The sequence below is a fragment of the Elaeis guineensis genome, chromosome 8, assembly GCF_000442705.2.
Source record: "Elaeis guineensis isolate ETL-2024a chromosome 8, EG11, whole genome shotgun sequence".
In the NCBI taxonomy this organism is placed as follows: domain Eukaryota; kingdom Viridiplantae; phylum Streptophyta; class Magnoliopsida; order Arecales; family Arecaceae; genus Elaeis; species Elaeis guineensis.
In genome coordinates, this window is record NC_026000.2 from 23,376,042 (window position 1) to 23,401,183 (window position 25,142).

The 25,142-nt window shown below is 35.8% G+C and overlaps 1 protein-coding gene across 1 annotated transcript; it reads right to left on the minus strand.

Annotated features, from left to right (window-relative positions):
- Positions 1-1,081: 1,081 nt before the first annotated feature.
- Positions 1,082-24,643, minus strand: LOC105051960 (uncharacterized). Its single transcript, XM_010932621.4, has 11 exons — positions 24,402-24,643; positions 24,168-24,262; positions 23,047-23,104; positions 22,378-22,572; positions 7,125-7,201; positions 6,519-6,601; positions 4,724-4,775; positions 2,725-2,793; positions 1,830-1,916; positions 1,690-1,751; positions 1,082-1,604 (listed from the first exon to the last, which is right to left on the minus strand). Exons 1-11 carry the CDS (start codon positions 24,517-24,519, stop codon positions 1,439-1,441), a joined length of 1,062 nt encoding a protein of 353 aa, XP_010930923.2. The 5' UTR covers positions 24,520-24,643; the 3' UTR covers positions 1,082-1,438.
- Positions 24,644-25,142: the final 499 nt, after the last annotated feature.

Consider the following 25,142-nt stretch of genomic DNA (forward strand, 5'->3'; position numbering starts at 1 on the left):
CAGTAACTTAGAACATGGCATGCATTCTGTGGCATGATTTTTTTGTGACTGGCTGCGACTACACTTATAATTCCATGTTATGCTTTGTGATTCGAAGAAGCACCGAAGAGACTTAAAATTGCAGTATTTGATGGAATTGCCTAGATCTAGATAGGGTTTCAGAATGTGTCATGGTTGCCAATAGAGTCATGCGAGTGCACTTAAATTGGCTGCCTAGATATCCTGCTTATAGAAGATACTTTGTTGACGACAACCTGAATTGCAGAGCATACTGAAGGACTTGGATTCTACAGCCAACATTTAATCTTCAGGAGATTGCTGTTCCAGCTTAGACCTCCAATTTGTGCATGATCTTTCTGTTTTCATGTTTGTTCTTGCAATATCAGTGATGATGCATCGTATGAAGCAGCAGTGTTTTTTCTCAAGGTGTCAAAAGGAAATTTGTTGATCAACTACTACTCTTTATTGTTTTTATGTTACTTGAAAAGATCATTAAATTCATTTTTCAAAGTACACATCCCTGCAAACTGATTCTGTACAGAAAGAACAGATGCCAATATTTTTGTAAGGAAGACAAGCATTAGTATTTTCTAACTATTAAATCATCCATATACCACAATTGTTATCACTTTTTTCGAGAGTCCAGATTTTTTTTAGAAAAATAACATCAAATAAAACTCAAATTAATGGTTAAGAAATAAAATATCTATTATATTCGACTCATATCAATGATATAAGTGTTGCGAAGGATATAGCATGGTGTGAACACATTGACAGAATGATAAAGAATATTATAAACTCTGGCTAAGCCAGAGAAAAGTAGTTGTAGTAACTAAAAAAGGAAAAAAAGACTGATGGAGCTCTGAAAGATTGTACAATGAATGCAAAGAAATTTATAGGTCTCAAAAATGATGGCACATTTGAAGGTAAGTTTGAGGACATTATTTAAGAAAATCTAATAGGCCTCATTTGTTCTAACAATAATTTAAGTGTAAAGATATCAATATAATAAACCTCAGATCTTGAACCCATAAAACAGAAATAACTACAATAGTGATCTTTCTTCCCTTCCCCTTCTGGATAAGTAAAAATAAGTATATTAAAAGCCAGATCAACTGTGCAAGAAACATTATGCTATATGTACCATACAATAAAGTTATAAACTCATAATGTAGCTATCAGCATGGTGGCCAGCCAGGAAAAGAAAATGGAATGCAGCAGATGTGTTAGATCTTAAATCATACAACTGGCACAATCCATTTCCTCAGAAATGCTAACTATTTTTATAATTCAACAGCAGCCTTTGCTGCGACTGCTATCCGCTCCACATCGATGGATGGTTAGTAAGGATCCTTACCATACCATAGCGGCCTCCACAGTCATTATCTTCATGCATAGTCCAAGCTTCTTTGGCAAACTTATTTACTACAGTGAGAATCTATTTAGCCACGCCACCAGAAGTTGAGCACTGTTGGTTAACATCTCCAGGTCTTAGGTCCCTGGATGTGGTAGTAGATTGTTGAACCAGATTGTTCAACCCAGACTCTTCATCCCTTTCCTTGGCCTCGGCAACTTGGGCTATGTTTTCATCCTTTTTGTTGCCTCTGCATTGAAAGAAGCATAAAATGGTTTAATTCTGTCTTGCATGAAGACTTGATAGAGGTGAATACTTAGATGGTAGGTGGTTACCCAGAATAAATCACGAGACCAACTGCAACAGCTCCAAAAGCTATGAAGTACATCCAGTCAACCTGAAGGATGCAAATTTCACTTCATTGAACTTTTAATCTTAATAATTGTTATGCATATCAGAGGGATTGGTCTACAACCTTCTGATGATAAGCAAAGATGCGTATTAGAACAGCCCACATGTCGGACGTCAGCAGTGAAAGATTTAGCATTGTTGATCCACTTATCTTGTGATCAGGAAGGACAAAGAAAAAAGATAAATTATTAAGTGAATGAAAAGGGGTGAGTTAGAGAATAATTTTTCAGACTTGTGCATTTCTACTTATTTATAATTTGTCAGTCTTGTGCATTTCTACTTATTCCTTCGATAAATAACGATAATTTTATCAAAGAAGCAGCAAAAGTCAAGTTGATTTGGGTTTAAACAGGAGCCCGAAATCACATTCCATAGGACATTCGTGGAGAAGTTATGCTCAGCTGGCAGGAAAGACAATATCAGATGGTGGCATCCCTCTCCACTCTGGAGATGACCAGGAATCAAACCCTAGTGACAGGCAACCCCTACCATATTTCTCTAAATAAAATAAACTAAAATAAACAACTGGTAAGAAAGACATGTACATAACATCACAGACTACATAGACTTGTCCAATCAAGGATTGCTGCTAGAAAAATATATGCTTGTCCCAAAGGATTGCAAAATGAGCATGGTCTAAGGTATAATCTTTTTTTTGACCTTATCACCCACACCGCCACAAAAAAAAAAAAAAATAATAATAATAATAAATAAATAAAGGAGAGAACATCCAACCATTTCAAACCTAAGTTACTGGTTGCTAAATGCAATCTGGTGGGCTGAAGAAAGAACACTAGATATAAAAGCAAATTCAATTAGTATCTTATAACAATATTCCTGGAAACAAGTTGTGGGAAAACCTTTTATCTATGTTGCTGAAAAAAAAATGATGTGTTAAAACTTCTGCTTATATGATAGATCAATGGCATTATGAAATCCATACACAATCTTAAGCATACCTTGAGTATGACAGGTACTGTAGAATAAAACAAGAACATTGCTAATGCAAACCCAAGAAATGGTAGCACCTGAAATCACATGTTCAACAAATTATGAATATATAAGCTCCCAAGTTTTTTTATTTGAAAATCTCACTGGCATGCATAGTTAGAGACAACAGTACTTATGTTCAACAAATTATGAATATATAAGCTCCTTCATAAGTCTAGATTCTAATGGATGATGGGTGCAACCATATAATCAGACTATCATACAGATAAAATAAATACTGCCCTCCTGCAATTGCAAACTTAGAATGATACATTACATCCATTACATGCATATTTAAGTGTACAAATATATCCAGCAAGATAAAGCATCATTCTTTTAAGCTGATCAACATAATCGAACTATATCATGGAGTACGCAGAAACAACAATAACCTAAGAAATGTATGCATTGTGTTAGTAAAAGGTCAAATTCAGCATGTTGACCACATTCTACTAAAACGTAATCCACTGAAAATCTGAATCATGTGCTTGCCATGGTCTTTGGCTTTAATTCTTTTCAACCAACAACTCCAAACTAGAACAATAAGATTAGTAAATTTCTTTAGAAAGATCCATTCGACAATGTATTAGTTTAAATCTGTTATTCTCATATTTTACATCGATTTGTTTGACCTCAACAATACAGATACATCGATTACCATGTCTTGGTTTCCCATTCAAATTTGTGAAACAGAAAAATTAAATCTTGTGTTTATTTTGGATTTTTTGTATAAAACTCACTCAGAAAAAAGGTATATTTCATTAAACATTTAATGAAAATATTGTAGTCTGAGCAAGATCAGTACTAGAATGAAATAGATATACAATTGTGAGGACATTTTCTACTGTACCTTCTCATGTTTGCGGAAAGGTAATGGTGTAGCAGTTGCAGAGTAAAGAGGTACAATAGGCAGCCATATTGATGCTTATCACTGTCAAATGGAATACAGTTTTTATAATTATGCATCTAGTTCTTGCACAGCTTGGGAATAGGATATTGTGGATATGGATAAGGACAAGGATTTGAAAGGGATACTTCAGAAAAGAATTGAGGGCTCTAGCAGGGGCCTAGTGGCAGCAAAGAATAGCTACTTGATTAGATGTATGTATCATTAATAATCCTGAAGTTCAAACAAATAAGGCTTAGCAAGTAGCTTAAAAATATTTTCCTATGTTATTAGATAGTTGGAGATATTATACAGGGCAATTATCACACGACAACTGTCATGGATGACCTCAAGTTTGTTCCCACATCATCTTCCAAGCATGATGATCCGATCCTTTCTTTCATATCCTTAGTCCAAACTAAACAAATGGCATTGTGGTTATGCAGGTCCACTTTATTATTGTCTCTTTACCTGTAGCTAGTAGACACCAATCCTTGAACTGTGGAGGCAGCTGTGCAGTTCCTTGTTTAAATTTATGAAAAGTTATGAATTGTTTTACATCATAACAGCAATGAGATCTTTTTTGGCTGGATTAGGTTCGTCCTTAAATCCTGGTAAAGGAAATAGAAAGCAATAAGTGTGCCATGTCCATCCAATGAGAAGGAGGAAGGTTCTCGGATGAATACCAGTCCATCTTAGCTTATTGTTTTATTAACTATCTAAAAGCAGTCTAGAATATCTTTATATTTCATACTATTCCACTGTTTTTGACAGTTTGCTAAGAACCTGTTCAAGTTGCAGGTGTGAACTACTCAATGTGCTAAACAAGATAAGTAGAATTGAGAATTTTTACTAGAGTTACAAAAACTCGTGTTCGGAGAAAATTTATTAACCATACAAAGTATGACATGTAAAATCATCATATATGCTTAAAACACCAGCATAAGAAAAGATGCACATATGCAAACAGAGTAGATATATCAAAAATGTGAAATGAGTGAAATCAGCAAGAGTAATTAAGAAATAAAAGTGATAACCGCACAAAATCACTTTGTCTGAGAGAGAGAGAGAGAGAGGCATACTGCACCAGCCGTCCAGTGGATAGATTTGAGCTCATTGCGTTCAAGTATGCTTCTGGGAGATTGATTAAGGAAGGAAAATATTGAGCTTAGCTTATGAAAATTAAAAGACGACAATTATCTCAGAATATCTTTGTATCACATTAACTGAAAACCCAAGCAATAATTATCATTCATGATTCATGAACTTTATCTCTACAGACTGGCTTCCCATGAAAACCCAGTTCATCTGAACTTAAACTCCAGTATAAACATTAAATCAGTCTAAACATAATAATTAATAAAAAAATAAAAGAAAAGATTAAGAATATTACTCAACAGAATGAGGTATCATCATAATCATGACCATCCAAATCTTTTCTCATCAAACATGGTGTCAACTATCAACTATGGAACTTTAACTGAACGTTGTGAAGGTTATATGAAGGAACAAGGATTTTCAAACAGTGGTCAACCAAACATCAACTTCAAGAAATTGGTTCCAGATTCCTGGTTAGTACAAAGCTAGGCAGGAGAAGCTATATAATTAAGTCTAAACAGCTAGTTGGTAGATAGGGAAATTAACATTATTGGTCACAGTTTAAGGTCATGGAACTAAGGAATAGCCCTCCAATATTCTCTTAGACTTGGAAAGAGTCTAGACAAGAAAGATAATACAAGTACCTATGTCATCCCTAAAGCAGGGGTAAAAAAAATGCAGTTCATAAAAAATGTAAACCAGCATGTGAGACAGTGAATTCGAATCTCATAAGGCTCTGCAACCCTTTTATTCATAACATGGTCATATGGTTGTGAACTTTGAGATCTTCCACAAAAGACAGAGAGTTCAGATAAAAATGATAATACAATTTATAACTACGCTGCCTAACATGATTCAGATTTGACTGGTACCAAATTTGTCGTATGAAATTCTATAACCCTTCTCAGATGTAACATTTTCCTAAATATATGATTATGCATTCCACAATCTACGATCATGTCAAATCTAGGACTTTCTTTCCAGCTTTTCCAAATCTTTCATTGCAATTTTTTGCTGCTTTCCTCACTTTCCTTAGCCCCTCTTTAACAAAATGCCAAGCCCCTATCCTTGCTTCATCCCCCTAAGATATCTGTGGCAAATTCTCATACCATCTTAATTAGATTCCCATCATTTTGTCCCCTTTTTAACTCCAGACTTTGTCCTATGCTTCCAGGATTTCACACATATCCACCTCTTTAGTTTCCAGAATTTTATATAAAATTCTATATTTTCTCAAAGACATAAGAATTCATTTCTCTATAAAGGTCCTCTTCTTAGAGAAATAAAAAAAGGTGCTCGATTGCTGACACAAATAAATTCAACTAATGCTTCAGGCAGTGTCTTAAGAACTCCAAAGGAATATGAGATTATATGATTATCTGCACAAAGAGGACGGATAAATTAATATGGCTGCTCATTAGTGTAGCACATCCTCAAGCTTATGTGGAAAGATCAGATTGTGATTGTTCAAACTAATCAGGATTTAGCTACATGGCCTATGCCTATTTACCTGATATCTTATATCTGTAATGCTACCACACACATACACACACACACACACCAAAAAAAAACATTGGTGCTCTGAAGCGTGATCTTAAATGACATGGAGATGCAACTATCTGATGACTAGTTATGTTTCAAAGTTATGTCTTAATATTCATCCAAAGATTATGCGTGGATGCAAGCTTTCTATGAACATGCTTCAGTGAGTGACATAAAACGTGTGGGGTAAACAAGCCTCCACTGATATCACTTTATTCATTGAAATGTCAAGGATACATTTGACAGGCGCTGATAACAGCTCCAAATGTGCCAAGCATTGCCATCAACTCAATTCTATCCCCCTTCTTCACCAGTAACTCCTGGAGAATGTTGCCGAGATGTTAAGTCCCATATGTGAGAAGCAATGATTTTGGCTAATGTTAACAGGAAGCGAGAACAACAACTTCAAAGGAAATGCTTATTTTATTTTGTAGATTGTCATAAAATAGTAGCAGAATAATATATTGGAGCCACACTAATACTTGACAACTGAGCAACTCTTGAGAAAAAAAATGTGATATGATAAAAAAATTGTGCCAAATAATGTCACTTTTAACAAACAACTCAACTAACTATAATATTGGCATCCAGTAGATCATGTTTAAAGCTAATCATATGGCTCCTTACAATTTTATCAGATACCTTTAGAAAAGAAAAGGTATCAGAAAGCTTCTGTAAATACTGAGCAACTCTGTAAACATTTAATTCATGCAAAGAATTAGGCAAAAAAAGCTACAACTTTGCTTTGTTCAAGAGGCCATGTTAATGAAAAAGCTTGCAAGTAAGCAATATTAGATAATGTTCACCATTACCACAATCTTGATGGTTTTCTGATTTACATACCTCACTAACATTACTAACTGCATAAAGTGTTGACCCAGCAATGACAAACATATCTCCTTTCACAGGGTTGCTCCCCGCTGTAAGCAATTACAAAGGGGCCAAAATATGAGAGAAGGAAAAAAAATGCATCTGTTACCTATTGTACTAAAATATACATCATAATGGCATGTTAGATAATAATTAACATGAAAAACAGACCAATTTACTATACTTCTACAGCAATACTGAAGAAAAAAGGACCAGACTCTAGACACTACTTGCAGCTAAGCATACACATTGTTCTAGTAAACATAGGTTTCACATAGGTGCATGCATCATAATTTGCTCTATGACTTGGGTATTCCTACTAGCTTGTGTAGAGTGTAAGATAGCCTGTATCAGTTTGATGAGTTTATAAAGGAAATAAACTTGTGAATCCATTTAGAGACATCAGAATCTGTTATTAGATTTATAAGTTGAAAGAAACGGGTGCTCTGATTTGATCAACATGAGAAAAAGAAAAATGTTGGAAGATGCAATCAATCTACAACTTAAGCATTATATCCAATGTATATATCGAATTTGTCATCAAATCATAGTGCCACAACCAGTACCTTAGTGGAGATCAAGGAACAAAAGGTGTTTTATAGGATTATATGGACTATGGAGATTAGTAAACATATGCCATAGGAGAAGTGACAGGTAATGGAAATAATGGTGGTGCGAATCGTTCCCAATTGAAACAAGTCAATAGAAGGTTTTGACTGTAAATGTTAAAAGCCTTCTTTTTACATTTTATCATAGATGAACTAGCTTTTGATTTTTCAGGTGGAAATTCAGGGTATATGTTCTCTCTATAAATTCTTACCAATTAATAAAAAAAAAAAGGATTCAGCTGGATAGAGAGGATAAATAACCAAACATATTGAACTCAGCACACCCATGCCAGTCAACTGCTGCTTTGGGTGCTGTGACGGTGCATAAAACCTCGTTTAATATAATTTACAAAGTTTACAGGAAATTAGCATATCTTGTTAGGGCAAGGGATATCCATAATTGTTGTAGCTCACTTAACACAAGATTGTTCACAGTTTATGAACAAAATATGGGAATGTACGGTAACTCACATATCAATAAACAGATGACAAAGCTAAACAATCATTAAAGAAGTAGCAGCCATGACATGACAGTTGGACACTTGAGGAAGACTGCAAGAGATGGCATCATAGTTCTTGGCCTTCCAACAGACAAGGAAATCTCCAATAAAGATGTTAACTAATACTAGAACCCCAAAGCTTAGGTGGTTGAAGAAGAGGCCAACAACATGTATCAAGATTAAACACCTCAACACCCTCACAAGTGGCTTAGCAAGTGAAGGCATAACCAAGACACAAATGGCTCAAGGTAACGAGCAAGGTCCAAAAACTCAGTTTCAGTTTCAATTTTGTCTGGGCCCATGAAATTGTGTTTCTATAGTTTTTGATAGTTTTGAAAATTCAGCTCCAAGTTTGGAATTTTGATAAAAAAAATCAAGAAAAGTTTTAACAGAATCTTAAAAAAATAAAAATTAAATAAGCCATGAAAAGGTACTACATAATATTTTACAGTATTTCTCTTCTATATGTTCTTTTATTTATATAGTTTTGACAACAATTTTATGCGGAAGTTAATATTACATATATTGTGAATATATACATTATCTAGTGATGGGCATGTAGATGAATATTAGAGACTTGCAGTGGAATATCAAAATATTTGTTCATGATATTTCTGCATAAAAAGCATGCATACAGCATTTAAAATATTTATAGCTTTCCATAATGATAAATCTGAAATTGTTTCAATCCTCTAGGGAATGACTGAGGTCGTGAACGCATACAACTCTCTAAGAATTACTACCCATGGCCACTTCAATCCACGTGCTCTATCTTTGAAGGCTTTGTTTAGTCTTGAATCTCCAGCAATTGCAGGCCAAGGGGATGGTCCGCAAGAAAATCTTGAACCTCTCTTCCTCTCTTTTCTTCTTTTACTTGGAGAAGAAAATCTCTAGCCACCCTACCTCTCGCTCTCCCCCTTTATTTTTCCTCACGCTCGGATTTCTCCCATGCACCTCACCCTTTTCTCATGCCAAGCTGAGGTGCCTCTTCTAGGAACTCTCCCATGCACCTTTGTTTTTCCTCTTCTCCACCACCCTTTTCTCACACTAGGGTTTCTCTCTTGTTTTCCACTTCTTACGCAAATATTTTAGCATGTTAGCATGATTTTAAATGATCACATGATTCTAGATGATCACATGATTTTAGAGATCATATCACAACCCATAATATTTTCCTTTAATGGCATGATCCCATAACATTTTCCTTTGTTAATTTTTCTTTGTTAGTATGATTCTGTATCAGCTAATATTATTTTTTTTATGGACTATGTGCACTAGTATATATAATCCTTGAGATGTACCCAGTGTGATTGAAACAAAGATAATAAAGCCCCTTTTCTCTCTCTCTCTTTCTATTTTAACATGTTATCAGAGCTACTGATCACTTAATATGCCACCATCATCTCTTCCGCTTTTGTTATGGCTACCATTGCTGATCTATCATATATAAAGGAGGAGATGTCGACATTTCTTTGGGTCACCTCATAATAGTTCTAATTGAACTTAGGTAGAAGAAAGGAGGGGAGGCCTTACTTGGGTGGCTCCTCCCATGTGATGTCACACTCCCAAAGGGGTTGCACCATTATGTGGTGCATAAGAGAGGGAAAGGAGGGGTGGCCCCACATGGTTGGCTGCCCACTACTTGGAAGCCCTTCAAATTGGCCTAGGTCAAGGCCCATAAAGTTTTTCTTGTCCAGACCAAGCCTAAACCTATACTTAGGCTATTTCTTTAGCTCAATTAGAGTTTAATTAATTCTCCAATCATATCTAGACCTTTTTTGATCCAATTAAAAATTATCTATTAAGAGAACAATTAGTTTGAAAATGATTTCAATTGACTTGGAGATAGAGGCACGTGCTAAATGTCAAGGAAAACACGATTTCTTGATCATAGACTGGAATACTTTGATTGACAGCCATTTATTTTTCTAATTTTTTGGTCTTTAATTGACCAATATAAATTATCAGATTTTCAGCATATTTGTCAAAGAGACATGATTTCTGATTGTAGGCCGTAACCTCTAATTGTACGCTGGAAATAATTTGGATTGACAACCATTTATTTTTCTGATTTGTTGGTCTTCAATTGACCAATATAAATTAGCATTGATTGTATCTTTTCCTTTTTCATAATTATCAAATTGGTGTACAAATCATATCTATATATATGGCAAGAATTTTCTTCTTGAGGTAGACAATTCTAAAATTCTCTATAATTATTTTTGTGCTCTTGATATTAATATGGTATTAGAGCAAGGTTCTTAGGATAATTTTGATTTTGAAATTTTTTAGACAAATTTCTGCATTTGGGTATTGTTCTGTCTGGTCTCTTGCCCATTAAGAACCCAAATTATTCTGGTTTGGATTTTTTATTCAGCCTGAGTGATCTGTTCCTCTGAGTGTTGGTCTAAATCTTCAATGGCAACTCTACTGGGTTGAATCAATGAGTTCAATTTGGGATATTTTTATCCGTGAATTTTTTTCTGATCATCTGTGCATCAACGATTTCTTTTTTCTCTGCTGCGATTATCTCTGCAACCAATCCAGCAAAGGAAACCATCTACAACAGCCTCTAACAACTGGTTCGGCATTCTCTGAAGCAAAGATTGAAATTTCTGGATTGATTCGTTCTTTTTTTCTCTTTCTCACAGCAACATTAGACTCAATTCATTGGTTGTTTGGGGTCGTCTTGATTTGATTGAATCTTGGTTCAAATGTATTCTCAAAATAAATTTGCTATTGTTTTTATTTGCCTTAATGGAAAAAATTATTCACTATGGAAATTTACACAGCGATATTTTATTATAGGGCAAGAACTATGGGGTTATGTAGATGGTACTGAAATAAAGCCAAGAGAATCAAAAGTTGAAGAATTAAAAAAGTGGAAGAAAAACAATGCAAAACTTATGAGTTAGATCATTAGCTCAGTAGAACCCCATATTGGCATAAATTTATGCATGTACGACTTGACTGCTAAAATGTGGAAATTTTAAAAAAATCTCTATCATCAAGATAATATGCTAGGAAATACAATCTCGCCATAGAAAATAATGGGAAGGAAGTAACACTGTCCAAGAGTATTATGAATCTGTGGCTTGAATATACTTGTATTATATATAAGAGCGTATCCCCAGCATCTCTTCCCACTATAAGAGATTTATAAGAAAAAAATGAGGGATCAATTCTTAATGAAGCTTAGATCTAAATTTGAGACAGTTCGTGCTAATCTGATGAATTGAAAGCCGGTTCCTAACTTGGGAGATTGCTTTAAAAAAATATTGCATTAAGAACAAATAACTCTTTCTCAAGCTCATTAGGAGAACCACGGAGAAACTTTAGTGATGGCTTTTGCAGCTCGTGGTGCATCTCACATGATCCTCAAAATGTCCAATATTACTTGTGCAAGAAATTTGGACATATTGCAAAAGACTGCAAGAAGAAATTTTGCAATTATTGTAAGAAAGAAGGACACATCATAATTGAATATCGTCACCAACCTCAGACTAAAGAATCAAGGGCTTTCCATACAAATGTTAAATTGTTAGGGACTTTTTATCCAGATCCCTACTTGCGGACAACTAATCCTCTGTAACAGTCCAGTCTTAATCTCTGTTGAGTCCATTCAACAAATGATTCAATTAGTCTTATCTACCATAGGAATTTCATGTAAACAATCCTCTAAGTCCTAGTATATTGATTCTTCTACATCCAACCACATGACTTTTTCACCCACTAATTTTCGAACTTTGTCTTCCTATAATGGTCTTTTGAAAGTTGACATTGCAGATGAAACAAGTCTTGATATTATCGGAATTGGTAACATTACTTCACCCACTCTTAATCTAACAGATGTTTTTCTTGTTCCTAAACTGTCTACTAGTTTACTCTCTATTGGTCAACTAGTCGACAATAATTGTAAAATCTCATTCTTACTGGTTCTCTAATACAGGACCTGGAGTTTGGGAAGGTGATCGTGAGGGGGCGTAAGGAGGGATGACTTTTTATTCTGACTCAAGCTATTGAAAATAACTTTGCTTGTTTTGTTTTTCATAGAAAAAATTCAAATCAACTATGGACATTGTGGCATAGGAAGTTAGGACATCAAAATTTTCAAAAATTGACAATAATGTTTAATTCTAGTCTTTTTAGCAATAAAGTTACTCCTAAAAAGTTTTTTTGTTCTAGCTGTTATTTTGAAAAAAAAAAAAGTAAGAAATTACCTTTTTCTTATAGTTCTCATACCTCCATTAAAGCTTTTGAACTAGTACATTCTAATGTTTAGTGCGATCCTGTGATTTCTAGTTCAGGATACAGATACTTTATCACATTTGTTGATGACTACAATCATTTTACATGGTTATATTTGTTGAGAAATAAATCTGATGTATTTTTTTTGCTTTTAAGGCCTTTGTGTCCATGATTGAAAATCAATTTGAAACTCATCAAAATTTTATGTTCTGATTCAGGGGGGAATATATCTCAAATGACTTTCAAACCTTTCTTCAAACAAGGGTATTATCTCTTAAAGATCATATCCCTACACTCTTCGGCAAAATGGGATTGCTGAATGAAAGCATCCACACATTCTTAATATTACTCGCACACTTATGCTTGATGCTTCTCTCCCATCCACTTTCTGAGATGAAGCAGCATGGACTATTGTTTATCTAATCAATAGATAGTTGTCCCCAATTCTTAACAATGAATATCCCTATTTTGGTTTGTTTCAAAAACAACCAAATTTTGGTATGCTACATACATTTGGGTGTGTCTGCCTTGTTTATCTTCGTCCATTAGAATGAAATAATTTTTTTGCACAAGCAACATGATGTGGTTTCCTTGGATATGCAGCAAATCAAAAAGGTTTTCGATATTATGATCCATGGATTAAATGGATCCATGTTTCTCAACATACAAGTTTTTGCGAAAATCAATTTTTGTTTGACACTCATAGATCTATATCTCCTCAGCTTCTTCTATTTTGCATCTTTTTCATGGCTCTTCTATAGATCGTTTTAAGACTAATTTGATTTATAAATGAAGAGCTCAACCTTCTCCCCTTGTTGACACTTTAATAGTCCAGGTCCCGACATTTAGCCCTCTTACTTCTCATGTTCAAGCACCTATCCTTCATCACTCATCTCGTGTAAGCCGTCCACCTGATTGTCATGGTTTTCCATCTTCTACTACCTACTTGTCTACATTGTCATCTATTTATGTTTCTCACTCATATTCTTAGGCTATTAAAGAGGATTGTTGGAAGCAGGCTATGGAGGAAGAGTTGAATACTCTAATATCTAACAATACATGGGAGATAGTATTGTCTCCTCCTAATGTTAGGCCTATTGGCTACAAATGGGTTTACACAATGAAACTAAAATCTAATGGCACTTTGGATAGATACAAGGCTCGATTGGTGGCCTTAGAAAACCATCAGAAATCTGGTATTGATTATCATGAGACATTTGCTTTAATTGCTAAAATGACTATGGTCCACACTGCCATTGCCCTAGCTACCTTGTACAGTTGACCCATGTATCAGATGGATGTTAAAAATATATTTCTAAAAAGAAGTTTATATAAAACCTCCTAAAAGGTTAGATGTACCTTCCTCTAATTCTGTTTGTCATCCACAATGCTCACTCTATGATCTCAAACAAGCTCCGTGAGCTTGGTTTGCCAAATTCAAAGGCACTATTCTAGAAATAGGATTTAATTAGACCAAGTTCGATCCTTCAATGTTTTCACAGAAATCTACATATGGAATCATTATTCTCCTTGTTTATGTTGATGATATCCTGATCATGAAAAATGATAACAGCGGCATTCAGCACATTCAATGGGTTTTAAAGCAAACATTCCATATGAAGGATCTTGGTCTACTTAGCTACTTTCTTAGATTGGAGGTCCACCAGACCCCAAAGAGAGTCTTCCTTAATTAGTATAAGTATATATAAGATTTTATTAAGCTCACCAACATGACAAAAGCATCTTCCATAAATGCTCCTATGGAAGTGAACCTCAAACTTCGAAATCATGAGGGCAATCTACTCCTTAATCTTACTCTTTATAGGAGAGTTGTTAGTTGTTTAATCTATCTCACCTTCACTCGTCCGACATTTCTTATGCGATCAATGTTGTGAGTCAGTTTGTGGCCTCCCCTCGTCACCTTCATCTAGCCATTATTCATCACATTATTTGATATCTCAAGAGTACCCCAGATAATGGACTCCTTTTTCTCCAAGATTCATCAATGAACTTACGTGCCTTTGGTGATGCGGACCGGGATAGCTGTCCCAATACTGACAAATTTAAATTTGGTTGGTGTGTTTATTTGGAGCAAAGTCTTATCTCTTAGAAATGCAAAAAGGAGGAAAGGGTCTCCAAAGTCTCTATTGAAGCTAAGTACATAGCTATGTCTTCAGCATACTTTGAGATCGAATGGTTACATGAACTTGTTACTGAACTTGGATTTTCTCAATCAGCACTTACTCCTTTACATGGTGATAATATGAGTGCCATTAAAATCATTTGGAATTTACTTTTTCATGAATGAACAAAGCATATTAAGCTTGATTGTCATTATATACATGATGCTTATGATCGACAACTTATTTAGCTCCATATGTGCCTTCCAAAGATCAAGTCGCCAACATATTTACAAAGATGCTCTCATACAATCTGTTGGAATAAATAGATGAAAAATAGATCTAAAAAAAATGCAAAGAAAAAGAAAGGGAAAGAGCACATCAGGATTTAACATGGTTTGGCAATGTGCCTACGTCCACGGACGAAAATGAGCAATTCCACTACTAAGATTACAATGGAGGAGAAGCACTCACAAAATTTTTCAAGAACCCCGTACACCCAGAAATTTCTCTCTCAATATATGTATTTCTGCAAAATAGAGAAAGAAACATATAAAAAGAGGCGCTACGCCGCGAGGTTGTGAACCGCTTGGAGCCTGGGACGTGAACCGCCGCTTAAGAAATTAAAAGACGTGAACCGCTTCACATCCTCTTGAAGTGGCATAAAAAAATACTGAACCCTAGGCGGCGAAAGAAAGAGTACTTTTAGGACTCTGTTTAAAAAGTAATGACCGGTTGGGTGTTGACCGGATCAAAATAACTAACAAATCTCCACCTTTTGACTTGAACAACATAGATGCACTATGCACTCCTCAAAGTAAAATACTTGCAAATGTAAAATAGTTGAAAATACTCATCTCCACCAAAATACCCCAAAGGGTATCCTCAAGTGCTATAGACACCAACTAAGTGCAAGTAATGCTTGAACTTAGCAACTGCAAGAGGCTTCATCATTATATCAGCTGGATTATCGATAGTATCAATTTTCTTAACAGTCACTATGCATTTTTCAATCACATCCCGAACGAAATGAAACTTCACATCGATATGCTTTGTCCTTTTATGAAACATCTGATCTTTAGACAAATGAATAGCACTCTGATTGTCTGAATACACAACCATCGACTCCCGTCTAGAAGTAAACTCTTCAAATAAGCCTCGTAGCCACATAGCTTCCTTCACACCCTCTGTCATAGCGACATACTCCGTCTCGATTGTAGACAAGCCACAATGGGTTGCAATGAAGCTTTCCAACTAACTGCACATCCACCAATAGAGAAAACATAACTTGAAAGTGATCTCCTCCTATCCAGATCACCTGCAAAATTTGAATCAACATATCCAACCACACCATCCTTACACCTCCCAAACTCCAGACAAGTGCTAGTGGTATCTCGTAGGTATCTCAGAATCCACTTAACAGCCTGCCAATGAGTCTTACCAGGGTTGGTCATATATCTGCCAACCATACTCACTTCATACGAGATGTCTGGCCGTGTACAAACCGTGACGTACATAATGCTCCCAATAGCACTGGAATAAGGAACATGTGATATGTATTCCAATTCATCATTGGACTGTGGTGACAACGTGGCTGAAAGTTTGAAGTGCACCGCAAGGAGAGTGCTCATCGGCTTTGCATCTGTCATCCCAAAATGTCGAAGATATTTTTTTATGTATTTCTCACGTGTTAAATACAATAGTCCTGCTTTTCTGTCCTTCTTAATTTCTATTCCAAGGATCTTCTTCGTAGCACCTAGATCTTTTATTTCAAACTCACTTTTTAGTAATGCCTTCAACTTATTTATCTCAACTATGTTGCTAGAAGCAATTAACATATCATCGACATAGAGCAACAAATATATGAAAGATCCATTAGCAAATTTTTTAAAGTACACACAACTGTCACACTTGCTTCTAGAATATCCATGACCTGTCATGAAAGAGTCGAACCGCTTGTACCATATTGAGGAGACTGTTTCAAGCCATAAAGTGATTTCTTTAATAGGCAAACATGATCCTCCTTTCCTTCAACAATGAATCCCTCCGATTGTTTCATATAAATTTTCTCCTCAAGTTCTTCATATAGAAAGACTGTCTTAATATCGAGCTACTCAAGATACAGACCATGCATGGCTACCAATGATAAAAGAACACTAATAGAAATATGCTTAACGATGGGTGAGAAAATATCTTTAAAGTCAACACCTTCTATCTGACTATAGCCTTTAGCAACTAAATGAGCTTTGTACTTTGTATCTTCCACACCCGAGATTCCGTCCTTTTTCTTAAAGACCCACTTACAGCCAATAATTCTTTTGCCTGTAGGCAGTTTTACCAACTCTCATGTGCAATTCTTATGAAGAGACTCCATCTCCTCATTCATTGCCACTAACCACTCTGCAGAACTGACACTAAAAATAGCTTGATTGTATGTAGAAGGCTCGCCATCTTCTTCTATATCATGTGCCACCAAAAGAGCATAAGCAATCAAATCCTCATAGCCATATTTCTGTAGTGATTTGATCTGTCTCCTCGTTCTAGTTGTAGCAATACTCTGCCTCTCAACTTGTGGAATTTCTCTAATTGAGGTGTTTAATGACTGAACTTGTTCTGACTGAGAAGAATTCTATAACTGAACTATACCATCGGTCTCTACCTCCACCTGCTCGCTAGCACTCGAGGTCTTATCAGAAGAAACAGATTAGGATATAATATAACAAACTCATCAAATGTGACATCCCTGCTAATAAGTAATTTAGATGATTATGGATACCACAGTTTATATCCCTTAACCCCCGTTGCATAACCAATAAAAATGCACTTGTTAGCCCTGGATTCTAACTTACCTTCATTTACATGAGCATAAACAGGACAGTCAAATATTCATAAATTAGAATAATCAGAAGGACTACCAGACATACCTCCTTCGGAGTTTTGCAATCAAGTATCGACTGTGGAGATCGATTTACCAAGTAATTTGCTGTAGAGATCGTCTCTGCCCAAAAGCTCTTCGCAAGCCAGCATTAGAGGGCATGCATCGAGCTCTCTCTAAAAAAGTCCTATTCATCCATTCGGCTACCCATTCTACTGTGGAGTAGGCCTAACGGTCTTATGTCTGACGATCCCTTCTTGCAGAATTCCTCAAATTCTAACAAACAGAATTTCAAACCATTGTGGTTCTCAATCTCTTGTCTTCTTTTCAATTTGCTTCTCAATCATAGTCTTTCACTACTTAAAATAACTGAATACCTCATTCTTACTTTTCAAAAAGAACATCCACACTTTACGAGAAAAATCATCGATAAAAGTCAACATATATCTAGCACCAACGTGAGTAGGAGTACGAGAGGATCTCCAAAGATCTGAATGAATGTTAGTCCAGAGTACCCTTTGTCCAATGGACTACGATCTTAAAATTGACTCTTTTTTGTTTGCCAAGAACACAGTGTTCGTAGAAGTCCAATTTTTCAAAACTCTGACCACCAAGTAGACCTCTCTTGGTCAACTCTATCATACCATGCTCACTCATATGGCCCAGTCGCATATGTCATAGTCTAGTGCTATCTGAATCTGACATAGAGGAAGAAGTCACTACCGCTAAACCTATCACTGTGGAACCTTGTAGAACATACAATGAGTCGGACAACTTGGCCTTCATTACTATAAGATTTTCTTTAGCGACCTTCATCAATCCATCGCCAAAGAATACCTGAAGCCCTTAGCATCAAGAGTGCCCAATGAGATCAATTTTTCTTCATATCCGGAACATGCCGAACCTGTGATAAAGTCCTCACCACTCTATCAAACATTCTCGCATGAACAATGCCAGTACCAATAACTATACACTTGGCATTATTTTTCATCATTACAACTCCATCTTGAAGAGGTTTGTATGTCGAGAACCACTCTCTAAGAGTACAGATATGATAGGAACATGCAGAGTCCATAAGCCACTCATCTTGTCCATGTATCTTATCTGTAGCTGTGAAGATGATGTCGCTACCATCTGATTCTCCTGCTACAACACTTGCTTCTACCTCAGTATTAGTGCTTTTCTGACATGGATGCTTGTCATCGTTCTTCTTCCATCGTTCTTTATTTTTTAGCTTGAAACAATTAGCTTTTATGTGACCCTTCTTCTTACAATAACCACAAATCAGATTCCTATACTTTGACTTTGACCTGGATGTACCTTTATTTCAAAACCCTTTTCTTGAGACCTTCCTCTAGCAACCAAACCTTCTCCTGAAGCTTCACCTGTCTCATTGCTTATCTGCATGTCAATCCTTTCTTTTGAAAGTAGAGAGGACTTAACATCATCAAGACACAATGCATCTCATCCAAACAAGAAGGTCATACAAAAATTCTTTAAGAGGGTGGTAAAGAACACAATAGTAAAAGGCCTCATTCTCCTCTTCGATTTTAACATCTATCGAGCGGAGATCCATAATAATAGAATTAAATTCATCTAAATGTGATTTAATAGAGGTCCTTCTGCCATACGCAACATGAAGAGATGTTGCTTTAAATACAACTTGTTGGTGAGGGACTTTGTCATGTAGAGAGACTCCAACTTAAGCCATAGCCCTACAGCAGTCTTTTCATCCAGGACCTCATGCAATACCTCATCGAATAAGCACAACTGTATTGCCATAAAAGCTTTCTCATCAATCTCCTCCTTATGCTCTAGCGTCAATGAATCGAACATCTTTTTCTTTCCCAACAGTGCCTTCTACAATCCCTGCTACATCCATACAGCACGCATCTTGACTTGCCATAATGCAAAGCTGTTGGTCCTGTCTGATTTTTGGATCTTGAACTTCATTGTCATCTTAATCCATCAAGTGATAGAATAGCTCTGATATCAGTTTGTTGGAATAAATTGACAAAAAATAGATCCAAAAGAAAAAAAAATGCAAAAAAAAAATAAAAGAGCACACCAGGATTTAACGTGGTTCAGCAATGTGCCTACGTCCACGGCGAAGACGAGCAATTCCACTATCAAGATTATAATGGAGGAAAAGCACTCACAAAATTTTCCAAGAACCCCATACATCCAAAAATTTCTCTCTTAATATATGTATTTCTACAAAATAGAGAAAAAAAATATAAAAGGAGGCACTACGCCATGATGTCGTGAACCGCTGGGAGCTTAGGACATGAATCGCTGCTTGAGAAGTTTCAAAGACATGAACCGCTTCATGTTCTCTTGAAGTGGCAGAAAAAAAAAAATTGAACCCTAGACAGCGAACGAAAGAGTTCTTTTAGGACTTTGTTTCAAAAGTAATAACCGATTGGGTGTTGATCGAGTCAAAATAACTAACACAATCGATACTGGTCCTTTAGTAACAAATTGTTACTGGTTGACTCCCCAATATCAATTTGAGAAGGGTGTCAAGGAAACACGATTCCTTGATTGCACGTTAAAATATTTCTAATTGACAGTCATTTATTTTTCTAATTTTTTTATCTTTAATTGACCAATATAAATTATCAAATTTTCAGCATATTTGTCAAGGAGACATGATCTCTGATTGTAGGCCGGAATCTCTAATTGTAGGCTGAAAATGATTCTAATTGATAGCTTTTTTTTTTTGATTTTTTGGTCTTTATTTGACCAATGTAGATTAGCATTAATTGTATTTTTTCCTTATTTGTAATTACTATATTGGTGTACAAATCATATCTATATATACAACTTGAATTCTCACCTTGAGGTAGGCAATTCTGGAATTCTCTATATTCTCTTTGTGCTCTTGATATTTTGACACTAAATACTTATTAGGATAGGTCAACTCAGATTTCTGTTCACAAGGATCTTTCCCTTCATGTTCACTATAATCACACATTAGCAACATGGCCTGGCATAGGGGTATGGAACTCATTTCAAATTATTATATCATCAGTGAATCAAGATGAGACTAGTTAGTCACATTGTTCCTGAACAAAGTTTATATTGCAATTCAATCTCCAATCATTCCACTATTCTCGTATGACCATTGAAAACTAATGCACTACCATATCCATAGTCATATGACATCATAGCTCATTAAAACCCTGGATCATGTTGGATACTTTTTTAACAAAAAATCCATTTACATGAAACCTTTTAAAAATGATTATAAAATTTTATTTGAACAATTATTTCTCAAACTTCAAGTTAGGTAACTGCCTAGGCTCAAGTCTTATATATTTGACCATGTCTCTGTCCTAATAGGGATATACCATGTGATAGAATTTATGTTGGATGCCCTCACTCACATTCCAGTCCAGTTGATCACTATGCTCCTTGTAAAAGTATAGTCCAGGATATGATTATCGATACATGGGTTTGGTCACAAATTTACTTAAATCCAGAGTACACAATAAAGTGTCTTGTCCTTCCGGTCAAGAGACCACTTACAAGCTATGCAACTCGATCCACACCTCAATCCAAAACAGTGATTATCAAGCAGGTTTGTCACTTACACTAGGATACTAGTGTAAGGTCATCACCTTGTTGGAGGAACTATATGTAGTCACTTACACCTCAGCACCTTTAGAGGTGTGATGCCCAACCTCACCCACAAATGTAAACATATTTCAAGCACTTAGGAATTTTTGATCCTCTCTATGGTAAAACACTGCAATCACTTAGATAATTCTTCTGAACCATGTATTTATCCATATAATGTTTACAGTTACATATGAATGGATTTTAGTGCATACTCTACTCTAACATCTAGTTTTTGAACTTCAATTATTCAAAAAAAAGGAAAGACACTGTATTAAGAAATTTAGAGCCTTTTAGTTCCTCTTTTACTTTAACCTCAAGAAGAAATATCTTTGTCACAATGTCTTACTTTCACATGGTTGTCATACTTTGACCCAAAGCCTTAGCAATTCAATATATTGAACTATTTGAAAGAAAGGATTAGGAATATGTCTCTCAAATAAATCCAATTCCCATATAAGATTACCACCCTTTGTGGACATGATTACACTGCATGAGAAATAGAATTAATTTAGGGCCTATTTGGCATAGTTGTGTTTTTGGTTCTCTACAAATAAGTGAAGAACCACATAGAGATTGATGTTGAAGATAGCATTTGCATAAAACTTCTTTTTCTTTGCTTTTATTTTCATCTTTTTTGAAAGCAGTGAATCTTTGCTTCCAAAAGCTTTGACAGACAATTTCAAAAAACAGAATGGTTACATCATACATATTGTTCAGTCCAGACCATTTTTCTTCTTGTGTTTTTGAAAACAAAAACAGAAAACAAAAGCAATGCCCAACAGGCCCTTAATATTCCAAACACACTGGATGGGGGATGCTTTCAAACATGGAAATTCATCACCTATGATCCTAAATCCTAATAGATAGAAGATGATACAAATTATGATGATTAGGCAGTAGATATTAAAGTTGAAGGATGAGTGAGTAGCTTGTGAGGCTTCAAGGAAAAAGGTTCTAAATATTTAAGTCCTATCATTGACCAAAATTAAGGTATATGCAACCACAAAAAACAGAAGTTTTGATTTGCCAACTAAAAATCTGAAAGCTTTCATCAAAAAGAAAAAAAAAATCTGAAAGAAAAAGTGGAGACCCAATGATTAGATTAGAACCTTAAGACTACCAATTATAGCACAAGATATGGAAGTCCTCAATAATCTTTCTAAAACAGGGGGACAAAATGTCAGTTATGATTATGAGCATAGGATTGTTAAACATTGCAACTAATTTTAACATAAAAGAACATCCAGTTACCTTCATGGTCGCCTGCATGCACATCAGAAAATATGACACACACAAGACCAGCAACACAGATGGCCACACCAGCAAACTTCCTGAGTCCATATTTTGTTTTCAGGAACATCCAGGTAAGAAATATGACACATGGAATTGACCAACAATCCAGAAGCATCACGCTTGTCAAAGATGTGTACTGATAGGCCTTCACCACTGCACATAAGAAAACCATGTTTAAGCCGTTCCTGGTGCAAGGAGCTAATCATATAAAATGTGAAGATTGAGTTTTCACTTAAAGCTAGAAAACTGAGCAAATATCTGGAAGATAAAGTAGATGCAGTGAACCGATATTCCAATTGATACAACAATTCAAGAATGAAATTTTCTGGAGTTGATTAGATATCAATTTCAAGTAAAAGAGTTGTTTGGAAAGCACCAATGATAATTAAAATAATTTTAACTCCCTGTCATAAGCACACGATTCACTCGAATGTGCTCCCTCATCTAATACATCAAAGAAGAGGAAATGGTAATCATTATAGCATAATCCTGAACTCATTTTCCCTAAGCAATGGTATAATGGAACTGAATATTTGTCTTATGACTAGACAGATTTTTCATCAGGAAAGCACTGTTATCCAGTCAAAGCTAACTTGCATTGACGACCATCATATAACAGATACTCACCAAGAAAATTGGCCTCCACATCAACAACTGCAAGCATCAGATAGTAATACCAATCTATCTGTACAAGAAAACAAACAGGAGAATATTCATAAATACCATATGACAGGAGCTACAATGTCACAAAGTTCAACTTGTGAGTCTGATATGCACTATCCAATGCAAAAGAGATCACCAACATTCTACATGAAACAAGTTTGAATTTTTTGATTGTATCAGCAAAGCTTCGCATAAAGCATTCATTCTCCCCAAATTATGAAATATGATGAGAAATGTGTGTGAGCTTTGCAAACCTTTAAGATGTTGAGAATCAGCATATCTATATGAAATAATTCCTTCCATAAAGTGATAGGATAAAGTCATTATTCATTACTCTGAGTTGTTTGGATAACATATGCGAAACATGTCTAAAGGCATCACGCATGTGAAAAGGAGAATAATCTTTTTTTCCTTTCTACATAGTGAAGATGGAGGAGACTGAAGACATTAAACTTGCACAAGCCTTCAATGAAAGTGCTAAACAGTGAGAGTGTTAACTAAGACCAGAGATCAATGGGATCCAATATGGGCTCCAACGAAAAAAACTAGCACTATAGGATGCCATTATACAGAATATTCCTTTCAAGAATATGGAGAATGTGTTCACACTTGGGACTAGTCAAAGAGGTTGGCGAAGCTTTAATGATGCATGCCATATGCATCAAATGATCACCCTGTTATAGCAACAGAATGAGATTAATAAGAGCAACGAATGATTGCCCTGCTAATTGGATCTCATGCACGTCAAAACCATAAGAAACCAACAAATAAAAAAAAAAAAAAAAAGCGAAGATGTAAAGCCATAATCTTTCATGAATCAAAGAAAAAAAAATTACTTTTTTTTTTCCCCTGAAAGGATAAGAAAACATCATTAAAACTATAAGAATACCGATAAAATGAAAAAAAAGGGAAGAACTTATGATGTATGCTTTCTACGATCAAGGAAGAAAACCCAACAAAGTAGAGTCATACAGAGCCAACTAGCCTCTAAACCCAACAAAAACAATGTCCTAAGATTAAATTTTGAAGAAAAGAATCAAGAAAGCGGGAAGAACAGAACAGAGGGGAGAGAGAGATCACAGCACCTGCAGCCGTCGCTTCCGGTGGATCACGAAAGCACCATAAACAAACGCGAGCAGCAAGTAATTCAAGAACGACTGCGACGTCGGAGCATTGATGCCTAAAATTCATAAACCAATCAACAAACATCCAAAACTTTCACAGTAATCGCTTAAAACGCAGGAATACTTGATTTAGAGCGGAAAAATAATTCTTCTTTTCGTTTCTCAAAATCAAATCAGCTAAAGAAGATGCAAGACCTCGTCTGGAGAGCTCGGAGGAGGAGAAGCCAGTGGAAGTGATGAGCAGCGAGACGAACTGCCCCAACACTAAGCCGATCAAAGTCTTCTTCGGCCACAAGCCATCATACCTCGCCATCCTTCACCAACCAAACCCAAGAACTCTCTCTCTTCTAGTTTTGTATCTATATTTCTGGAGTTCGGCGTGCCGCTGTAGCGAAAGGACAAGGAGGAGTAATGATTACTTGGAGGATATCGGACGGGCGATTTAATTAAAGGCTTCGGAAGTTTGACACCCGAAAAAGATCGATGCGAACCGTTGGAACTCGGAACCGGGAAAACGTTGCTTCGTGGGCGAGTTTTCTTTTTCTTTTTTTCTTTTTTTTTTAACCGAATTAGGAGGTAGAAGAAAGCTACCCCTACTTTATAAGAGGATTAAAAATAATTACAAAGAGAAACAATTATAGATGAGAAGACAGAACGGATTATAATCATCTCAAAACAAGAAAACAGTCAGCCTGAGGAGGTCAAAGCTTAAAACAACGAGTAACTTTGGGGCTTTTCATAATATAATGTTCTTTTGTTGTCGGTATGGTGGTGGGTGGCTTTTTCTTGCAAGCAGAGGAAAATTGAAAGTGAGAGCGGTGGGTGCTTGTAACTCGGGGGAGTTACTGGTGATGATGATTGGGTCTGGACAAAAGTCCGAATCTCATTTTGTCACATCAAGTGTCTGAGCTAAGGGGAGACGCCTCCAGTCTGGTG